Genomic DNA, 22964 nt, shown 5'->3' with positions numbered 1-22964 from the left:
CACCAATGCTCAAGTCAATCCCAGGTCTCTGGGATTCGCAAACTGCACAGTAGGGCCAGAGAATTTCCACACTTAACAAGCTGACCGTGAGGCACCACGCGGGCTGAGAACTACCAGCTTACGGACTCTTGTGCTCCTCTGGGCTGGGCGTGGGGCGGGGACATGTACCGGCAACAGCTAACACCCAGACCAGCTTCTCTGCCTTTAGGAGAGCACCCTTCACAGTCTTCAGGGTCTCTCCACCCCGGGCCAGCACACACACAGGCACCCTGCCCTCGGCCCGGCGGCCCAGCACTTACTGTTTTAGGATGAAAAAGGGAAATAACCTTTGGGGAGTGCCAGGAACTCTCGGTGGCATTCTGCATAATTTCTGCTTCTTCTACAAGCGGATGTAGGTACTCTTATCCTCCACTTTAAGGGAAGGAATTAAAGGTAAAACAGTGCGTACAAAGTACCGTGAGCAGCGAGGCTGGGTTCTATACTCAGGTCAGAGAACCACTCTTTTACCAACACCCCCAAATCTTCCAGCGGTAACTACTTTGTACACGAGTCTTCGGGGGAGGGATAGTCAGAAACAGGCTCAGGATTCTGAGGCACACGTATGGCCTTTTTTTTTTTTTTTTTTTTTTAGGTTTATTTACTTATTTTTGAGAGAGAGAGAGAGAGAGTGAGCGAGCGAGCGAGTGCACAAGCAGGGGAGGGACAGATAGAGAGAGAGAGAATCCAAAGCAGGCTCTGTGCTGTCAGCGCAGAGCCTGACATGGGGCTCGAACTCACAAGCCATGAGATCATGACCTGAGCCAAAATCAAGAGTCAGATGCCTAACCATCTGAGCCACCCGGGCGCTGCAGGCGTATGGCCCTTTGAAATCACCAAAGCAAGCGCCAATTCCTGGTCTCAGGCACCCTGGGGGAGGGAGTGTTTCCAAGATCTTGGAGGAGAAGAAATGTTTTAGCCCTGCAGTAACTACTTCTGCTAGCAAAGAGCCGAAATGGCCACACCATCCACCTCTGAGGCTGGGATTAATTAAGCTATGGTTCCGGCAGGGTCTGGATGCAGTTTTTAAGGGGAAATTGAGGAAATGTGTAATCTACAATGTTGAACGCTCAGGCATTTCATTTTGCAAAACAGGAAAAGAGGCAATTATTTCTTACAGAAACTACCTGAGTGAAGACCGTGGAAATATAATTAGAAAAAGGAAAAAGGATAATTATGGGGTGAGAGATAATAATTGCAAAACAAAGATATTTCAGGAGAAGGTGTTCTGTTGAAATAGACCCCGCGGAATAAAGCATCAGTGATGGCAGACTCACCTGTAACACACGTTTTCGGTACACGGATTGTGCACTTTGACTATGACAAAGACGTGCTGAAAGTGAGACCGGATGCTTCGTGGAGTAAAAGGAAGTGCTCCGGGTTCTTGGAAGACAATGGTCACAATGTCATTTCCGATATGCCTTTTCCTCAGAAGCTGCGGTCAAGAAAGCGAACACACAGAGTTACCAACACGGTTTTCTGTAAAAACCCAATGTGTAGAAATACACAACTCACTCGTCTTTCCATCAAAACGAATTTTTTTTTAATGTTTATTTTTGAGAGAGAGAGAGAGACAGAGTGCGAGGGGGGAGGGGCAGAGAGGGAGACACAGAATCCGACAGAATTCTACCAGATTAATGGCTGGAAAATGCAATGGGGTATAATCTTATAAATTACAAACGTGGCAGGAGAGAAGGAACCCCAGAGCAGTAACAGTCTATTGTTTTTAAGTTTCTTTATTTATTTTGAGAGACAGACAAAATACGTAAGTGGAGGTGGAGGGGGGAGAGGGGGCGGAGAGAAAAAGAGAGAGAGAGGAGGAGAGAGTGAGTCCCAAGTAGGCACAGAGCCCTATGTGGGGCTCGAACCCATGAACCGTGAGATCATGATCTGAGCCGAAACCAAGAGTCTGACACTTAACCAAACGAGTCACCCAGGAGCCCCCAGAGCAGTAACATTTTAACAGCAATTTCATTTTTGATGTTCCTTTTGCCTAGAACGTTCCCTTCCACCCCCAGTTTCTCCTAGACAACTCACTTAGGGCTCTCGTTAGGTATCACCTCACCTGAAAGGAACTTTCTTGACAAGCCTACCTTGGCACGCCGCCCTGACTGATGCCCAGGCCGATTTCTAGTACATGAGTTGCCATCGTCTGTGCTGTTGACTGACTTGTGTATCAGGTCATAATGTCCAGAAGGGCAGGAGACCTGTCTCATAGACTTCTGATTTCCTAGTTTCTAATGGCCTGTCCAGGACATAGCTGACACCCAGTACACATTTGCTGAGTGAATAAATGGGTGACAGAGATAAGCGATCACAGCCACACAACACTCTGCAATAAAACTGGGATCACACCTTTGAATGTATGTCGATAAATCCATACACAAAAGCCCTCTCTAAGTTTATGCAAGTAAAACCATAGCATCTGTGCTCACAAAGTTTGTGATCTTCAGTTTTAATAGATACAATAATCTTTATAGGAGTTGGTGATGTCACTGCGGGAATGAGATAATCTCAGGTAGTAAATCTCTCTTTACTAGCAATAATAAAGACAACGAGCTTGCTCTTAAATTTATTTGGCACCTATAGAACATACCTCACCGTAAAGAGCATTAAGTTCAACTCTTAAAGCCTTTGAAGCCCAGACACAAAAAGGGTTTCATTGTCAGGCCCCTGACTTGTGATTTAGCACGATAAAAGGTCTGGAAGCATGGGGACGAAACGTTCAAACGTTCCTTCTTCCCGAGTTCTCTACGTGCCAGTTAAATTACCGAGTCACATGCTGAAAAACTCCCAGTTAAATCAGCCTGGCTGAAGTCATATGCGCAAAAAAGCCGACCTTACTGTCTGGGTCAAGTATTGAAACATACACAAATATATTTTAACACAGACCCAATGGACCATCTGTAGTTTTAAAAATGTTTGCAAAGTAAGTTAAAATGTGCCATTTCGGGCGCAGGTGAAAAAAATCTGTAGCAAACTAGGTCCTACACGGTGTGTGGTTATTTACCCATACTACAGATGAACACGGACGAGAACCACAATAAGCGTTTCATGTAAGGAAAAGAAAATGGAAGGAAGGAGAACTCTCTAAACCAAACATCAATAGCTGAAAATTGCACTAGCTTAAGATGTTCTTCCCTCATCTCCACAATAACTGAAATACAGGATTCATAGGTACTATAATAGGACCAACAGGGAAATCAGGAACAAATGAAACGATTAAAAGAACGATCTTAAATACCTAACATCGTGTGCACCAGATCGGCTGAATGTGACACACAACAGCTGACACCATACTTTTAAAACATTTTTTTCTAAGTTTATTCATTTATCTAGAGAGAGAGAGAGAGAGAGAGAGAACTGGGGGTGGGGCAGGGGCAGAGAGAGAGAAAAGGAGAGAGAGAGAATCCCAAGCAGGCTCTGAGCTCCACAGAACCTGATATGGGGCTCGAACTCACATACTGGGAAGTCATGACCGGAGCTGAAACTGAGAGTCAGGTGCTCAACCGACTGAGCCACCCGGCGCCCCAGCCCACACCATACTTTACTCGATATCCTTGAAACACGAGAGTTCTCAGATTGACAGGAAGATGGCGGTCACGATGGCCAAGGCCACAGAGTGAATTCTGTAGCCCTTCCTGCCTGTGGGGCTGCTGCGTTGAACTTGACCTTGGCCAGCCCTCTCAAATTAATCAGGCACGAACTCATTAGTCGGTGCCTCCTCGCTCTGCTGCGGGAGCAACAGCAAACTGGACAGCTACTCCCGTCCATTTTCTCCTCGAGCAAAGGGAAGACTGGGTCTCACACCACAGGAACACGGAAAGCCCAACTTCAGGGCTGGTTCCCTTGACAACACGCCCCTTCCTAAGCACATTCTTTGGCTCTGTAACGGGGCCAAAAATGTTTTTAAAAGTCTAGTTAAGGGGCGCCTGGGTAGCTCAGTCGGTTAAGCGTCCGGCTTTGGCTGAGGTCATGATCTCGCGGTTTGTGAGTTCGAGCCCCGCGTCGGGCTCTGTGCTGACAGCTCACAGCCTGGAGCCTGTTTTGGATTCTGTGTCTCCCTCTCTCTCTCTGCCCCTCCTCCACTCGCACTCTGTCTCTCGCTCTCAAAAATAAATAAACATTAAAAAAAAAAAACAAAAAAAAACAAAAAACCAAGTAAAAGTCTGGTTAATTTAACCACGGTTGCAAAATGCACTTGGTGAGACAGTAAACTGTTTGGCCGGGTGGGGGAAAAAGGAGAGTCATCAGCAAAGTAAAATCTGAAGCTCTTTGCAAGAGAATAAAATAAAATAAAATAAATTACACCTTGCCCATTAACAGGATGCTTGAATTTGTTTAGAGGCTAAAAGAAATAGAACATCTGGAAGGGTAACAGAAATATTCACTGTTTTCCAGGATCTTGCCAAACATTAAATAACCTTAAGTAATTTTTCAAACTTCTTATATAAAGGAAAACAGTTTTCTTCAGTTGTTACTTCTGTTTGTCTTCTCATTGGTCAGTGAAATTCTGTGCGATCAGAGTCCGGAACGGGAAGGGGAAAGAGTGTGGCAATCCAGCAAGATATGAAGGCAAACCCACGGGTGACCAAGACCCCTACGGCACGATTTGTCTCAGGAATGCAGGACCGATGCCTTCTAGTGCTAACTGCTCCTTTGAACATGTGAAGCACTTTTCAGTGCCAAGAGGACCGCCTTCGTGTCTTCGACTGCAAGACTGAGTTAATAAATATTGTGTTAGATAGGGGCGCCTGGGTGGCTCAGTCAGTTGAGCGTCTGACTCGCGGTTTCGGCTCAGGTCATGATCTCATGGTTTGTGGGTTTGAGCCCCGCGTCAGGCTCGGCACTGATGGTGCGGGAGTCTGTTTGGGATCCCCTCTCTCTCCCCCGCTCTCTGCCCCTCCCCCACTTGTGCGCGCTCTCTCTCTCAAAATAAACTTATTAAAAAAAGATCTTTTAGTAAAAACGTATTGTGTTAGACAGATTCACCCAATCCTATGAAATGCCCAATGCTTCATTCAAGCAGTGAAACAGGACAATTAGAGTGAAATGTGACTCTTCACCCAGTTCCATAGCAAAAAGCATCCAGATGCTGCAGAAATACGAACCTTAGGGTTTATGCTCAATCCCATCGCCAGCCTTCACGGCCTCACAGGACCGGTTTTAACTTGGGGCAACAATTAAAAGCAAGTGCAAACAATGGTCCAGTAGCCACACCTTGGTCAAAGGTGGCAGAAAGTTAAGTCAGATCTACTGGCCTCTGTGCAAACAGGTTCGTTTGTTGATTTTTTTTTTTTTTTTTTAAGCATAGTAAGAAGAAGCATTTCGCACCTAATTCTGGAGGGGAGTGGGAAGCAGGCTGTACAATATGAAAGAAAAGCAATTGGGATGTGGTTCAGAAGTCTCTGAGAGTCAGAATTAGTGAAGAGAAAAATTTAATTTGAAACTGGAAAAGGCCGATCTCCAGAGAGAGACTCCGGTCTTAAGAAGCAAAGATGTGAAAATCAGCATGATTTCAAAGAGAAAACTGCACCATTAAATGACTACAGTTTACGTTCTGAAATTCAAAGAGATGAGCCCAGAACGGAGCAAAAAATGACATGTATCCCTGTGAAAACCAATCACAAGTTCTGGGTCTCAGTCCTTGGATTGGAATCTCACGTCCCATCGTTAGGAACAGGGTTGACCAAGAGTCCTTTGACCCCATCCTTCCCACCTCTCTGACCTTATCATGCACCCCTTTTCCCCTCCCAGATAGCTACCTCATCCCTCCAACAACCCAGCTTGTTTCTGCCACGGGGACCTTACGCTTGCTACCCTCTTGTGTGGGAAGTTTCTCCCCCTCACACGAAGGGCTAGCTTCTCCCGCTTCAGACACCTTCCTAATTTTGCATGTGTTCATACAACACCCCCCCACACACACCCTCACGTACTCTATACTCAAGACTCAACACCAGCGGTTAGAATTTTGTTTTGATTTTTAGGAGACATCTAGAGTTTCCTGTGGAAAGTAGAAACAGGAATGTAGAACATTAGTATAATAAGAAAGAGGAGGAAACCTCTGCACATGACCGCATAAATACAAAAGATCTGTATCCAGGGACGGAGGGCCTTGCCCACCGCTCCCCACACACAAAAAAGTGAACACCAGGGTAACTAACCACTCTTATCTCAGATCAGCAAGATTGTATCGAATTCAACTGCAGTTTTGAAAATTCATCACTGATACACGTTATACAACCGATATAAAAATACTGCATAAACTATTTACTGCAAAACACTATATAAAACAATTTTACCAATAGGAAAAGTAAATGGACAAACCAGTTGAGCAAGCAAGGCGGAATATTCTGCAAACAGAGAAACAAAATTAACCAAGAATGTGGATTTTTAAAGTGAAGATAAGAGGTTGGGGCACCTGAGTGGCTCAGTTGGTTGAGCGTCCGACTTCAGCTCAGGTCATGATCTCACAGTCCGTGGGTTCGAGCCCCACGTCAGGCTCTGTGCTGACAGCTCAGAGCTTGGAGCCTGCTTCAGATTCTGTGTCTCCCTCTTTCTCTGCCCCTCCCCCGTTCATGCTCTGTCTCTCTTGTCTCAAAAATAAACATTTAAAAAAAATTTTTTTTAATTAAAAAAAAATAAAGTGAAGATAAGGGGAGGAATATGAAGATACAACTATTTCTTTTTTTTTATTTTTTTTTAACGTTTATTTATTATTGAGAGACACAGAGACACAGAGCGTGAGCAGGGGAGGGGTAGAGAGAGAGGGAGACACAGAATCCAAAACAGGCTCCAGGCTCTGAGCTGTCAGCACAGAGCCCGACGCGGGGCTCGAACCCACAAACCACGAGATCATGACCTGAGCCAAAGTCGGTCGCCTAACCAACCGAGCCACCCAGGCGCCCCGAAGACACAACTATTTCTGATACTGGGTCCTACCAACCCTATTGTAAGCAATCGTTCTTATTGTCTGGTGTAAGTACACATTGCTATTTAGGGCCTGGGGATAAATCTAATCGTGGAACGCTGCATAGGCATTTTATTCTTCCAAAAGATTCCATATTATGATTTATATGTGAACCTAACTGCAGTCAGGACCAGTTCGTATAGCACTTAATGAGGTAGATTCCTCCTGCATGTGAACGGTTCCTTAGCAGTTCCAATTAGGACTTACAGAAGTGCGTGCACAAACCCCTTAAGGCAGGCCGGCCATTTATCCAAATTATATGGAGAAAGGGTTGCAGCCTGGCTCAAACCTAACAAGCTGTGTCTCCATGACCTCTGTCGAGGTCAAGTCCGTCCCTAGTCTAACACCAGTATTCTTCAAACGGAATCTCAGAGACCTAGGAGCTTGGCCTTATTCCTTAGGTATCCAAGGGGCTCGGACACCTCTTCCAAGCAGAGCAGTTTACCGTTTACGCGTGCATTTAAAAAAATAATAATTGACGATGTGCCAGGCACCATGCTCCCTTCCTCCATTTTATGTATTTAGACTGAAGAAAAGGTCTGTCTGCCAAAGTGAGGACTGAAACTCATTTGTGGGGTTCTTTCCACTGATAACATCCCACGACAGCTGACCTATGATGTGTCTACAGGACAAGCAGACGGGGAAGCACGCAGGGGTGTCAGCCCTGGGAAAAGAGACCCGGGTGCCAGACTGACCCAGAGAGAAGGAGGGGTCTTCAGGGAAGAGAGGAAACCACTCCAAGAGCAGGCTTTCTTATCATTCCCTGGGGCTGGCTAGGTTTTCTTTGTAAGAGTCCTGCATTCCAAACACCAAACTCTTTTGCAACAGGGGTAAACTCTCTAAAGACTTTTAATGCGTCCTGGAATCAGCGTTCAGCTTGATTTATTACAAGAACAAACACAAGAAATTATATCTGATGTGGACGAGTCTGGGCCAGTTACATAGTCACAAATACCATGGTGCTAATGAGGCCAAAGTTCCAGGCACAATTCATGTACAGGCCAGCTAAGTGCTATGTTCTGTGGCCTCAAACTGCACTCATGAGCCCAGCCGGTCGTTTCAGACATTTCTACCCCTGGTATTAACATAATCTGTAGGCATGGGTGGGTGGGTGGGGGACGCGGAGGGAGCCGGTACAACCCAGAACAAATCTGGGAAGTACATGCGCCAAGACTACACGGTGCCATCATTTTTATCTACAGACAGAATATTCTGGTAACAACCCAGGATGAGCAAAATATTACATGCCAAAGTAAAAATAATCTTCTGAAACTCTTGGTAAGTTAGCCCCTTACTTTCTCAACTCCAGGCCTTAGGTGTTCGTGACAGATCCCTACGCCTAGGAATAGGAAAATAAAATGCAAATTAAGTCATTTAAAATATTGTGCTTTATTATCTAATAAATGGTGAAAAACAGTCAACTAAAACTTAATCGAACACACGCTGTGCCGGGCACTATGAAGTGCTTTGTATGTAGTAGCTTGTCTAATTCCAGTCACCATCCACGACAGGTTCATTCATTCACTGAACAAATATTTACTGGCCGCTTACCATGTTCTGGGTATGGTTCTGGGCGCATAGGGACACCTCAGTGAAGAAATGAGATCAAAGCCCCCGTATTCAGGGATAAAGGAAACTACAGCATAGAAAATTTTGCCCAAGGTCCCAAAGCGAGGAGCTGGGATTCAAATCCAGATAGTGTGGCCCCAGAATTCCTGCTCGTAACAACCACCTATTTCTGCTGAAGCTGTTTTTCCACCTAGAAGCAGGAAGCCTCAAAGAGGACCCTAGAGTCACAGAAATCTGACAGTAAGAGGGAAATGCTGTGTACCATCTAGTCCAAATATCATGTGTGCCCCATCTCCCCACTGCCAAACCCGTGGAAAATATCTCTAAAACGCAACGTTCTTAGGGCACCTGGTGGCTCAGTCGGTTAAGCATCCAACTTCGGCTCAGGTCGTGGTTTCACGGTCTGTGCGTTCAAGCCCCGCATCGGGCTCTGTGCTGACAGCTCGGAGCCTGGAGCCTGCTTTGGATTCTGTGTCTCCCCCTCTCTCTCTGCCCCTCCCTGCTCGTGCTCTCACAAACAAATAAAACATTAGACAAAATTTAAAATCCAACGTTCTTTCCCTCTGAGCCTAGGCGCTGCCCCCCAGAATCCTTCTCGACACAGTGCTCCAAGCAGCCACCACTGGCCATCTGAACCACGTCCCCATTATACAATTATCGAATTTCCTGAGAGGCTGAGACCTCACGCAAAGCCACAAGGCAAGTGGCTGGGTGTGGCGAATTCGGCATACGTCCACTGACCCTTGTCTCCACTCTTGACCGCCCCCTTTAGATTATGAATACTTGCCCACACAGCGGTTAGTGCACAGATTTCCCAGTGGACCACACTAAGGATCATACGGATTCCAGACACAATAAGAACAGTTAAAAAAACAAAACAATTTTACAGTTTTCTAGCATCAGCATAACGACCCGATGTCATGGATTCTCACTCAAGTTACAAAAATAAAAACAGCAACAACAAAAAAACTCAAAGAGGTAACAGGGAAGCTTAAAGAAGTCTTTAAGCTACAGAGTCTGTAATGTGCAGTATTAATTTACAGGTTTGTTTGTTTGTTTTTTTTTTAATTTCCAGTTTGGGAACTTTAAACGCCCCCTCCTCCGTCCCCCACTCCCCAACCCCCATCCCTCCATCTACTTTTCTGTGTGTATAGGGCTTTAAGGATAGTTTCAGTGAAAAAGTCAGGTACGGAGAACTCATAAACCCAGATTTCAAATACCACGCAACAGAAACGGGGCAGGGAAAGCCTGGTTCGAGTTCTGCTAACAAACAGCAAAGCCCAGCAGACTTCAGATTCCAGAGGCTGCCAGATGGGAAATGATGAGGCCAATCCAGTTTGGAGTCCGATGGCTCAAGTAATTAGGGAACTGGAAGGGCTTTGTGGTTTGAACAGTCGATGACCGGGGTCAAAAGGCACTGGCTCTACTTTGGCTAACGTACTGACAGATTTCTTGGCCTGAAGAAGCCCTATCGCTTTTCCGAGCAACAACTCACACGGAGTTTAATTCCTGAATGATTCACAAGTATCTGCCGGGCAACTGCACTGCTCTAAATTAAGCTTCTTAATATCGAGTGAATCCGTGTGGCATTATTCCAGATAACTGTTTTTTTGAGAGCTCGAAATCCTTTAGGTTAAAACATCGATACATACATACATACGTGTGGTCCAGGGATTGTAACTCTTGTCTCTTAAAAACACATACAGATATGTGATCAAAAGAAAGATCTTCGGATGGTGGTGGGAAGGAATCCGATTATTGGGAAACACTTCAGATCATTCAGGAAGGACAAGGGATTGAGGTGAAGCATGAGGCAAGTGGCCAGAAAATCCAGCTAGCAACGAGAAGGAAAAGTCAAAGAGGAGCCGTCCCTGCTGCAACATGCTGGGCTGAAATCAGGGGCCTGCCTTCTCAGCCCGGCTGTAGGGTCTAAGGTGGTTCTTGCAATTAGTGATAAGGACAATGCAAATGGTTTCTGTGCAAGATGTGTGTTTTGACTACCTTCATGTGTTTTACAAGCATTCAAAAAAAAAAAAAAAAAAGAAGAAAACATCTCTGCTGCAGTGAAGTTTCATTCATTGAACATATACTTACTGAGCAACTCCTTTGCGGTCCCTGGTACATCAATGTATTTACAGCAAAGGAGTGTGGTTACGTGACGTCAGAAATAAACTGCCTAAGCATGAAACCAAACTTTGTTTCAACTCCCGATTTAACCAAATGCAATCAAATCACTAAAATGGAATCATGTCACCAATAAGTTCTAAGATCCGTCCTTTCAATATTTTCTGTAAGTAAGTTATCCACCCATACGCAGAAACCCGGGCTCAGGTTACTTACCCAGCTCGCTCACTTATAACGAACACGGCCGACACGAGTTTCCGTTAAGATTTTGCCTAGCGAGCAATAAAGGTGTGTGCAGAAGAGTTTCCAAGTTTTATGAGGAAAGAGTGCAATATAACTTATGCAGAAATACTCCGGTTTAAAGGCCAAATACTTCCCAATGACAAAAGAGTCAAAGATTATTAATGCCATTCAAGAATCCGCCCCCCGCCCCCGCAAGTGATTCTTTGCAAATTCTAACGACAGGAAGCCCCTCAGTGCGCTGACCTGAGATCTGGAAAGAGGAGGGCGGACCTACCTGCTGTCTGTTGTTGGGCATGTGGGGAAGCATGGTGGACACGTGGAACATGACTTCATAGTCTTTGTACGTCGTGTAGAGGGAGTGAGTTCCTGTAGAATCAGCTAAAAACAGAGGATGATGACAAAAATAAGCCAGGCAAGTGCAAAAGTCAGCGATGTGACACTTACAAGGTCATTTTGCCAAAGGCAATTCAATTGCAAGCAACAAACCACCCAACCATAAACCACAAGTGTCCTGGGTGACCATTCTGCCCTCTCGCTGCATGCTGTTCCTGCCACTTCTAACCCGTGTCTAGCGGCCACCCTGCCCCACTTGGGTGTGTGTGTGTGTGTGTGTGTATGTGTGTGTGTGTGTACGGTTAATTCTTGCGTGATTCTTGGGCACCTGATCTTCCAGAACTCAAAAAAATGAAATGGGACTGAGTTAATATGGAAATGAGAACAAAATAATGTTCAGGATTTCTTTCCCTGAATGATGTAATTAATTTTCTTCTCTTTTCAACAGGCAATGTAATGATGAAGTCCTATGATTAAGACGGCAGAGAATGAAGGTGGCCTCTTACTGTTTATTTTGCACTGACACATGTTAGAAACCATGACATCCGAACCCGTCTTAATCATACAGCTATTCACCTTCTGAAAAGCAGAATGATTCTTTGCAAACTCAAAATCCATCTGTATTACCAATAGATGATCACAGACGCAGAGTGTCAGGAACCTGAACCAACACAGTGACTGTAAAACACTTAAGTCATAATTTCAGGGTGTAGTTTCAAACCACTTTGAATATGGATAAATAAAGACAAAAAGATACATGGAAAATAAGATGTAAACAGAATTCGGGGCTGCCTTTTTCAATCTTTGGGCAACATATAGGTTTATGTTTCTACCTTATAAACAAGAAACAATGCTATTCGGGGTCATTTAAAACGAAGTTTATTTCATTGCGTTTGTTGGGGAAGATCTAGGTAATCACCTTGGGTTAACTTTTTTTTCCCTTAATCTAAATATTTTAATTTACTTTAAAGACATGAATACATCTAGCATTCGTGGGCCTTTATGATTTTCTTCCTGAATCCTGCAGTTTTTCTTTTGAATATTCATTCTGACTCAGAAGCAGTCCTGAAAGTTTTCTAGAAAAAGCATCACATACAGTTTTGCAGAGTCTGAGGAGGTACTCACAGAAGGCAACTGAATGGAAAAAGGGAAGAATTTAAAATGTTTATATACGGATACTGACAAATCAACTTGCAGATGGTAAGAGAGGATATTTCTCTAATAAGCTGTATATTTCTGGTCCCCAATAAAGCAATTTTCTCTTTTAACTACGTATTAAACACACATCTGTTACTTTTCGTAGGACTTCATGGAAAGTAACGTTCCATTCCAACTGTCTTGGCTAAAGAATGTGGCTTTGGAAGTGAGCAAGCACGGTCATAAGGGAGCAATGATTGTCTTCTTTTATGAGGAACTGACTGGCTAATAACAACATGAAGGCCAGGGGATGAGATAACCTAGCACATTCAATGACTCCCATCACAACACACTGCTATTCAGATGGTTAAAATTCAGTTAGAGACATCCTTATAGGTAGTTAGTAGGTCTAGACAACAGGTTTCAGCTTCAGGAAATTGCAGTGAAGGAAGAAAAATGCATTTTGGGGGGAAACACTTTTAAAAATATGATCACTGGGGCGCCTGGTGGCTCAGTCAGTCGAGCATCTGACTCTTGATTTTGGCTCAGGTCATGATCCCAGGGTCATGGGATCGAGCCCCGCATCGGGCTCTGTGCTGAGTGTGGAGCCTGCTTGGGATTCTCTCTCTCTCTCTCTCTCTCTCTCTCTCTCCTCCCCTTTGCCCCTTTGCCCTACTCACACTCTCTCTCTCCACTTTCTCTAAAATAAAAAAAAGAGATCATCATTAGTCTATCCCAAACAGTACTATAAGATGGCCTTCTGAAATTATATATTCTGCAAGTTTTCATCATAAATATCAGTATGGTAATGGAGAAGGTAAACAGATGAGCTTGTTCGAGGATCTGCTGCAAATATTTCTATTGGGCAAGAGCGGCAGGCCATCAAGGCGGAGCCCAGTTTCGTCATTCTCTGCATCCAGACCGGAAGGGGCTGGGCTGCCCACGGCCTGGGGTCCGTACTCTGGTGAGCAGAGAGCATCTTAGTGGCTCATGATCATGTGATCCTACTGCGTTTCACTTTGTACCTGAGACAGAAAGAACCCGTTTCAAAGCCAGAAAGGACATCCCAGATACTCCAGCCCAACACTCTCAATTTTGCTTGTGGCCCGGATCCGAAGAGGGAGGACAGAGTGAAAGCTCCAACTCCCATAAATTTAAGAAGGAAGATTTTTTGTGTGTGTTCCACGAAAGACAAAATTTTATCTGAGCATTTCATGAAATGTAATTCTTAGAAACTTCCTCTTTACTAAAGGGATGTCTTAGGCCTCACATCTCCTGGAACGCCTTACTCATAAAAATAACTTGGATTTGTTGATTATGAGAATCAATGCATCAAAATCTCGTTCTTACATTATCATTTCCCTGAGCAAAGGTGCTTAGTGCTACATCTGTGATGTAACAAGGACGTCTCCTAGGTCATAAAAATTTAAAGCTGATGTCCATTCTTACACGTAGGGAAACATTCATATTATCTGTGTTGTGCTTTTACAGAATGGATGGATCAGAAGGTCTTGTGGCGTTTCCTCGATCCACCCCGCTGAAGAAAGATGACAGGCATTCATGATAATGAATCCACATCAGCAGTGACTTTCCTGGAAGGATATCCCTAAGGGCAGCATGCCCGCACCTCTAGGGGGTGGGTGGTGGTTTGCATGCAAGGGAGTTGGCCAAGAAAAAAAAAAGAAAAGTCCAGCAAGGTCGCACCGATTTTTCTTAAAATATGTGGATATTCACCGTGGGCGTCACAAATTATTCTACAGTCTTTACAGATCTGAGGCATGAGCAATAGGCATTCAAAACAACAATCAAACTCCAGCCCTCGCATGTGTGAAGGACACACAGGGGCCCGCATCCGAGTTAACACTGTCTCTCCAGGTCTTATCATCCATGTTCTAAACGTAACTTCCAAAAAAAAACAAGATAAAAAGCCGGATCTGACTGATAGGTACACAAAGACCCAGCACCACCCTGATGTAGACAAGAATCAGTGAGGGTCCCAAGGTGACGGACACTGGGGACACAGTCGTGGAAACTCAGATGGCCTCACACGGACGCTCCCACGGGGAAAGGCCTCACTTCACTACCCCTACTAGGACTGGGTTGTGTGCTCTCCCACATCCTCCAATTGTAGAAACTACCTGCTCGTGTTTGTTTGTTTGTTTATTTATTTAATGTTTATTTTTAAGAGAGAAAGTGAGAGACAGAGTGCAAGCAGGGGAGGGGCAGAGAGAGAGAGAGAGAGAGGGAGACACAGAATCCAAAGCAGGCACCAGGCTCTGGGCTGTCAGCACAGAGCCTGACACGGGGCTTGAACTCACGAACCACGAGACCATGACCTGGGCCGAAGTCAGACCCTTAACCGACTGAGCCACCCAGGAGCCCCACTGCTCATCTTTTATTAAAAGAGCAAGCGGTTAATTGCTTGATAATAAGGAAAATTGTCCAAAATACACATAATTACTCTGGCTGATATTTTAAAGGCTGATAGCAATAAAATTGAACAGCCTAAATATGAAGATAACATATTTAGAATGTATGAGGACCAGAAGGAATATGATTATCTAAATGAAGGCACAAGACAAATGTGCACATCACAGGATGGAGGTGAGTCTGTGTTTTAAATCGGCACCTCAGAGCTAACGTGTGCCCCTCTCAAGGGGACGTGGGTAAGGTCCCTGGGAAACAGGACGCATCAGTTTTTAACCACTGCTTCAATTCCCCAGTTAACATCGTGAAACCAGAAATGAACAGAACGGGCCCGAGACCATGGCAGGAGTGGACGCGGTAACATTCTGTCTTTTAGAAACGAACGCAGTGCGCGTCCTCGGTATATACTGGAACAAGGGTGTGGTAGAAGAGAGGAGGCTAAAAGAAAGAAGGAAATATTAAAAGATTCTTCGCGAAGCACTGGGGAATCTCTCTGCTGGTGTTACAAAAAAAGAATTGACCTTTTGAGCTCGTGTGAAACACACACCTCTTGAGAAATGTGCCTCCTTTGCTCGTCTGAGGAAATCTAAACTCTGTCCCGAAGAAGCTTGGCCAGGCTGCTGCTGGGGTCAAGAACGGGAGGGCATGTGATCGCTCACTTAGATTTATGCGGTACGCCTACCTCTGGAGGATTCGATTTGTGCACACACACAAATATGAAGCTTACTTTTATTGTCTAGCTGAGCTCGGTATTTGCTAAATCCTTTCAGCCGGACTCTCTGGCCCAGAAGATCAAGGAATTCTTCAAAAGCTGGTCCCGCCGTCTCATTGTTATACATCTCCTCCTCTGTGCTCTGGCCTGCTTTGCAGTAAAGGATCCCAATCTTGTGCTGAAAGCTCAGCTGAAATGGGGGGAGAAATGTAATTACTTGGCAAAGAGTATCAGACATGCTAACTTCTAGTAAGAGTAAAACTACAGAGAGCACGCCAGGACGATTCCCAGAAGCAAATAAGCAAAAAGAGGAAGAAGCAAGGGTCACTGCACAAAATGCTACAAATACACAACCCAGAAACCCCAAAATGCAGCTGGAGAAACGGCAGGAATCCTACGAAACAGAATGTATAGAATGGCCATGTGGGATCGACCAGGTTTCCAAAATGGACAGACAAGTTCAGGCATCTACTTAAACATACAAGCATGGAAATACCTAATTTTATACCCTTCATATAATAAGAAGCATCATCTCCTAAGTTAGGGGGGAAAAAAAAAAAGGCCACGACTTTAAAGTTTCCCCTCTCTGGTTCCTGATGCTTTTTTTGTTGTTAGTTGAACATTCAGGAAAATATGAAAGACTGTCATGAAAACACAAACCAAATTAAGGTCTGGTAAGGAGGGAATCCCAGGGGAAACTGTGATATATGTATATAAATAGAATAATGTTTTGTTTCCATAAAAATAACTCTGGCTATACAATTACAGTTATTTCTATACTTTTGGCTATCCTGAAAAGAAAACATCTGCTAAATATACAAAAGCCGTAAAGAATTTTGATAGCGATTGAGGAGATCCTGCCGTAACGCTATCTTGCAGTCAATCTCTTATCAAGCTGGTAGCCAAAGGCTTGCTTTCTCCCAAGGCCGGGGAGAAACTGGAACCATTTTTTACAGTTTTCTTATTATATCCAAAGAGAAACTACTCCTCACTCACGCAATCAGCGCACTTGATCTTACTACCGGCAACCTGAGCCTCAAAAACGGACAGATTATCAGACATCACCGGCTTCCTAAAGGCATCAATCCATAACACCGTTCACTTTCATTATCGAGCTATAAAACAGAGCCTTTAATCAAAATTTACAGCTGACTCGCCGTAAAGTAAGGCAAAACGATACTCCTTTCCCTTGAGCGGCAAAGTGACAAAAGCGGTCTCATCCACGTTACCTGATGACAACGTACAATCCAAGAAAGGTAGGAAGTCACCTGCCAGGGTGATCTAAGCAGCCCGTAGGAAGTAACCTCACTGCGCATTAGGATAAATTTAGAGTTGAACAGACAGTCAACCACAACTGCACAGTGAACACGGTGATTCGTGCCCTGAGTGTGGGGATATGAGATGCTGGGCACAAGCTATTTTCCAGCCACACTATTGCGCATTTTATTGAACCAGTTCTTTAGGAGGGTCAAGTACAAAAATATTTCCCTTCATCCAGAGACTGAGGAATGTATGTTTCTGACCAACTCCCCAAATAAATGAGACACTGTATTTACTGCAAACGGACCATCGTCTAAAAAGTAGTACGAAGTGGAATAAAAACGCCTGATTTTACTTCATTCTGAACGCTAATTGTTCCTGAGTGACTCAGAAGACGTTTCAGGATCTTACGGCACGCCAGGGAAACACGGGACTAGCAAGCATCACCCTGGACATTGGTGATCTCAGCGACCATCAGGATCCACCATAATCCTCTAACAAGGCCTCAGAATGCCTGCTTCCCGGCCTAGATATCTTGTTGGTTTGACTTCTCTTTTGCCATCAGAAGACGACTTCACCTCTCTCCAGTTATTTGGCCCTAGCCTGTAGGGGAGTCCGCCAGAAATAGAGCAGGATGGTGAGCCCTGGCGTGTGTAACCCGGCGTCCCGTGGGCCCCAATGTCCCTGCATCCAGGCACCCGCGGCTTCCCCCGCAGCCAGTAGACAGGGCCGCACGGCCGCACGCTCGGTCCCGTTGGCCTGTCCTCTCTCTTCAACCTGCCGCTCACGTCAAAGTGCTGCCAGGCCGTGTGCCAACACCACCTGGCCGCCTCGCCTTGCGCGGCCCGGCCTCCGACGCCTCCTGGCTGCTCCACAGGGGGACCACTTTCCCATCTTAACGCTCCCACTCCTTTGGGAGGAGGCCCAGAGGAGCAAAGCTGCTTGGGGCCCCACGGTTTGGGCTAGTGCGGCCTCACGTCCGCTAAGCAGAGCCCTCACCCGACGGACACAATTTCTGTCTGTGATTCCAGAGTCTCCTGGACTTGATATTCCTTGTGGACTCTCATTTGGGCAAAGGCCAAACACCCAGAGAACCGAACTCCCCTGGGCCTACCCCGCTGGCTGTGGTGCCGTCCACTTCACACCCTTCTCCCCAGCCGTCGGACAAGCCAGCCTGAGTCTAGACCCTGCCTGTGAATGGGTCTAGAATCTGCCTGTGCAGATTGCCTGTCACAGACCCTGCCTGTGAATCTGCCCACCCTCCAAGAAGCCCCTGGGCCCACGGAAATTAGGGGATGTGCTCCAAGAGATTTCAAAGCCCACAGGTGCTCACGAGGGCGACCAGAGCTCTGCTGCAGGGAAAATGTCCCGTGGGACACGCGCAGCCTGGCAGGGGCACCGAGCACGTTTATCGTGAGGAGGCCGCAAGATGGAACTACCCCTAGGGATTTCGAGCAAACAGTTGGGGCCGGCTTGCTACGGTGGCTGCCATTCCACTAAAACGGGAACAGAATGAAACGCCGTGAAGACACAGCTCTGACTTAAAGATTTTAACAAACCTCACGAAAACAGTCGAAACGCCACACGACCATCACCCCCCTTACGCTAGCAACAGACCTGCACACAGCTGGTAACGCACCCTGCAGTTAATCAGGGCACAGTTAAAGGGGGGATCCCACCCCCCAAGTACTAAAATGCTCAATTCTCGTGGAACAGGGTTTGTAGCCAAGCTTTCCAGACCTCGGGCCGCCCCCCTCCGCTCCGACCCATCCCGCCGTCCTTGCTTTAGCCATTCCGACTTGGGCAACGGCCAGTCCCACAGTCCTGGGGGAGAGCTCAGCCGGCTCTCAGGTGTCCGTGCCGTCGCAGACCAGAAATCCCCGCTTGTTGAAACCGCATACTGCCTCAGTGCGGAGAGCTGGACGTACAGACGGGCTGCTCAGACAGACAACCCAGCGCGGGAGGTCTCCTTTGGTTTCTGGGACTGGATAATGACTGACTGCTGGGTTCCCAAGGCCAGAAGCCCAGTCATCACTGACAAGAAAATTTAAATTTAAATGAAGGGGACAAACACAAAGCTTCTGAATTGTCTTGCAAATAAACTGGAGTGTGCAGGGAAGCCCTTTCCTTCCAGGGCATTCTATTGGGTCTGTTTACTCCCAGCGAGCTTGCAGCCTCGTTTATTTGGACCTGCGTGACTTAGAAGCAAGCATGGTATGCAAATCAACCCCAATATCTAGGGTGGTGAGGGGACAAGAGGAAGGGACGGCTGGCCCAAGGACAAACTAGCCATTCTGCCCCAGAAGCCATGATCTTCTAAGAGAGGGAGCCGCCACGACTTACCTGAATTTTTTTTTTTTTTTTTGGTCAACCTACATAATTTTAGAAAGCCACCTGTTACATAAATTAGGATAGTCTTTTAAAACAGGAAACATGGGATTTTAGAGGTTGACAGGTGAATTTATGCAGAGAAAGGAACACAAGTTTCAGAGTCTCGCTTAATAGTTACTTACTTCCCTCGTCACTCTCCACGACTAACCTGTGCCCTGGACACAGCAGGTGCCCTTTCCGACCTTGTTGAGCCAGGGCGGGCTACAAACCCCAGGAGAGCAGAAGACGACAATATATCCTCTGAGTATTTTTTTCACGATTAAAAACCCTTAAGAACAGTACCATATAACTGGCCCGTACCATTCCTGTGCGGATTTACATTTAAGAAGGAGACTAAGAAGGGCGCTCCTCGGAATAAACTCTCAGACACTCTAACGGTTAGTGGCAACTTTTAAGGGTCCTTTAGAAACCAGAAAGTTAAAAAGGGCCGTCCAATCTCTTAGAGATGAAAATAAACAGCATCTCTTCCTCACGGAATACGGGAACCAGACACCATCAAGAGGTACGGAAAGTTTAACACCACAATGTACACCATTAAGAAAGTATATCAAAGTCACACAAATACAATTGCCAAAGAAAAAAACACGTGAAATACAACCAGAGCTAAAGAACGCATTGGTTTACTTAAAAGCAGAACCCAATTTTCAAAGCATTAATTTTGACATCGCACTATAAAAAGCACCTAAACTCTGGATTAAAATAAAAAAATTGCCTGGCATAGCTTCTGGACCTATTCTGCTAAACAGGCATCCCAAATTCGTGCTTCATTTCGTGAGGAGATGGTCAACGGTAGCTGCTGCGATCGTCTCTCAGGGCCTTGAGGACTTTGGGATTCAGGCCCGCGGTTCATGGGCCATCTGTGGAATTTTCTAGAGCAGCCTGAGGGAACCACCTACCTCATCTGCCAAGACCCTGCTATACAGCAAGTACAGCAATATACTTTAAGGGGAGAACCGCATACACTGGCAACATAAAGGGACCCAGAACTACGGCATTCTCCCGTGATGTGCAACATCATAAAAAGAAACATGAAAATAAGACGTGAAAGTTATTGCGATTCTTCTCAACAAGCCTGCTTGAACGTGACAGCATCTGGACCCGCACCGATACATCCACGATCCTTCCAAGATCGTGTTTCCCTCATCGGCTTCACGGACATCTCGTACATTCCACGCACTTTCCCGGTCACGATCACGGTTGAACTATCTTGTGGACCACGCGGTTTTACAAGTCAACTGTTCTAGGCTGGAGTTTCGGTTTGGTTTAGTTGTTTTTAATATGTCAGCCTTCCTGAGACAGACAGGTCCCAGGCTTATTCATTCTCAATGTTATGGTGGCTACTTCCTCCAGCTGATCATACAGAGTGCTAATTCCTTACACAAAGTTCCTATCTCAGCACTCTCAGAATTCCAGCGATCTGAGTATGAGCCACACTGCTGTTACTGGGTCAACCAAGAAATGCCTCGCATTCTCTCCAAAACGAGCAGAAAAATTTTCCTTAGGAAATTCAAGAAATACACATCACCAGTGTCTTTCTGCTTTTTCTGCTCATTTAAAATCAGTTGCATATATTTGGGTGCCTCCTTGTCAGTCTCCCCTCCAAGTTATCTCGCATATGCCACTTAAAAGACCTCTTTCTATCTTCCGCACCACCGTCTCAAGCCTGCCTGTCATTAATTCTCTCCTGGACGATGTCAACGGACCATAATTGAACTCCAGGCCATCGTCCTTCTTGATCGTCTCCAGCCTATCTCATTCCCTTCCAGCAGAATAATCTTCCTAGAATCCAGCTCTGATAGTGCCGTGTCCTACCAAAAAGCTTCCATGGCTCCCTACTGCCTCCTGAATGGAGTGCAAACTCCTTAGCCTAGCTCTAAGTTTCAGCATACTTTCTTGTTGTTGTTGTTTAAACTACAACCACCCTAGATGTGCCCCTGTCTTATAAAGAAACAAGTCATAGTTCCTAAAGCGGCCAACTACTCACATCTCCCTCCTGGAATTCTACCCAAGTCCCAGCTGCGATGCTACCTCCCTTCAGGAGATTTGCCATCCGGTGTGTTTGTTATTCCTTCTTTTCCCAAGGCACACTCACTGCCCTCAAACCTCTCCAAGATCCACCACCGTATTTATTCTTCCCTGCAGAGGTTTTATGCTCTCGGTCTTACCATCCCCACCGGGCGAGGGGCTACGTCTTAACTTCAGTCTTCCCAAGGCACGCTGTCCACTCCTACCTGTTAGTGTGGAACGCCTCATACACAGCGGACACGAATAAATGCTAGCTCGGGGAAAGGCGCGATGTGAGTTTTTTGAAACCCCGGAAGAAACACCACCGATGTCTAATAATCATGAATCAGATGTGGTCTCGCTAGCCGGGTCAGGGCAAGTCCCAAACATTTAGAAACGCAGACACGAAGTCATACCCCGAACACACAGTCTCGCACGCTGTACACACCCCTTGTTCATCCAGCTTGAGCAGCTGCTCCGCGACCTTGGGGGAATTCGAAGCCTGTCTCAGGCACTGAACGCTCAGCTCTGGAATGACGTACTCCAGAACTTCTTTGAGAGGTAGTCCCCGCGCGGTCCCGTGCCTGGCGGTGGAGGGTATGGCGTCTTCCAAAATCGCGCCGCGCAGGGTTGTAAGCTGCAGGGGCAAAACAGAAGGCTTCAGAACGTCACGGAAGAGTTCGTGCTTACTCCTGGTTACTTCTCTGAGGCACAAGTTTTGAGCTGCCTTGCAGAGGAAGGAAAGGAGGTCTCCTTTCCGAGAGGAGCAGGGGAGACGACAGCCCCCGACTGGCGGAAGCAAAATCAGCACAGCCTCTAAACAACAAAAGTGCACGGGGCTGGGGGGCTAAGCCGGGAGGGGGTTGCAACAGATGTGGGCCCGCAGAAGGGGGGGGGCAGGCAGAGTGCTGCTGGGGAAACTGACGTCCCCACTGCTCTCAGACGGAACAGGACGTCGACACAGAGGAGCAGCTGGAGGTCACGGGGCTGGGCCTGGTCACCGGCACCCCCTCGGGCCCCTCCCTTCTCTTTCCCTATTGCCCTCCTGTTCCACACCAACGTTTCTTCCATTCCTTTCTCTTTTTCTATTTAACTTTCCACTGCTGACCGGTCCTGAAGCTGAATGGGGATATCCGGCGACAGGCCCGGGCAGGGTGATTCAGGGCTCTGAGGATTCCTCACTCTCGAATGTTACCCCATGACTCGTGAGAGGTCCTCAGGTCTCTGAGGCACACACGGGCTCGCCGTTCTGACACACGCCGCAGAGGGGAAAGCCCGGCAGCAACTCGCTCTGGCTGTACCCACCCTGACTCTGGGAAGAGAACTGTTAGCATGCAAGAGAGGCGGGGTGAGGGCTGTAGCAACGACGTCTGCTGTGCGCGTCACGCTCTAGAACACCACCGCCCAGCAGAGTTTGGGGCAACGGCGAGACTGCGCTCATCTGGGCTAGCTGATGCGGGAGCCACGTTGGCTCCACGTGGCTACTGGGCACTTGTGACCAGCGGGTCTTCGCAATTCCATTCTGTTACTTTAAACGGCCGCGTGCGGCTCATGGCTACTGAACGGGACAGCACGGGTCTATAACTTCAAACCCGGCACCGTGAGAGAGGGACTCACCTCCTGTCTATGCTGCGTAGAGCCCGCCATCGCCGGAGCACCGGGCCAGAGCCGCTCTGGTACACGGCCTCGTGCACACACAGGAGACTGGCAAAGGGCTCGCTCTTCTCTCTTTGATCCGGAAGGAGCCAACCAACACCC

General features: G+C 46.5%; 1 protein-coding gene across 6 annotated transcripts in view; it reads right to left on the bottom strand.

Moving 5' to 3' along the window:
• Positions 1-22964, bottom strand: part of SIPA1L2 (signal induced proliferation associated 1 like 2) — a 223197-nt gene that overhangs the window by 64422 nt on the left and 135811 nt on the right. For all 6 annotated transcript variants that reach the window (XM_042907476.1, XM_042907478.1, XM_042907480.1 and 3 more), the window contains exons 5-8: positions 21655-21843; positions 15567-15741; positions 11217-11320; positions 1314-1471 (exon numbers count right to left, since the gene is read on the bottom strand). In XM_042907476.1, coding sequence (XP_042763410.1) covers positions 1314-1471; positions 11217-11320; positions 15567-15741; positions 21655-21843 — 626 coding nt within the window. The remainder of the gene's footprint in view (positions 1-1313; positions 1472-11216; positions 11321-15566; positions 15742-21654; positions 21844-22964) is intronic.

The sequence above is a fragment of the Panthera leo genome, chromosome D2 (assembly GCF_018350215.1).
Source record: "Panthera leo isolate Ple1 chromosome D2, P.leo_Ple1_pat1.1, whole genome shotgun sequence".
Taxonomy (NCBI): domain Eukaryota; kingdom Metazoa; phylum Chordata; class Mammalia; order Carnivora; family Felidae; genus Panthera; species Panthera leo.
The sequence above is the reverse complement of the archived record's forward strand: the minus strand, read 5'-3'. Positions and strand labels throughout refer to the sequence as shown.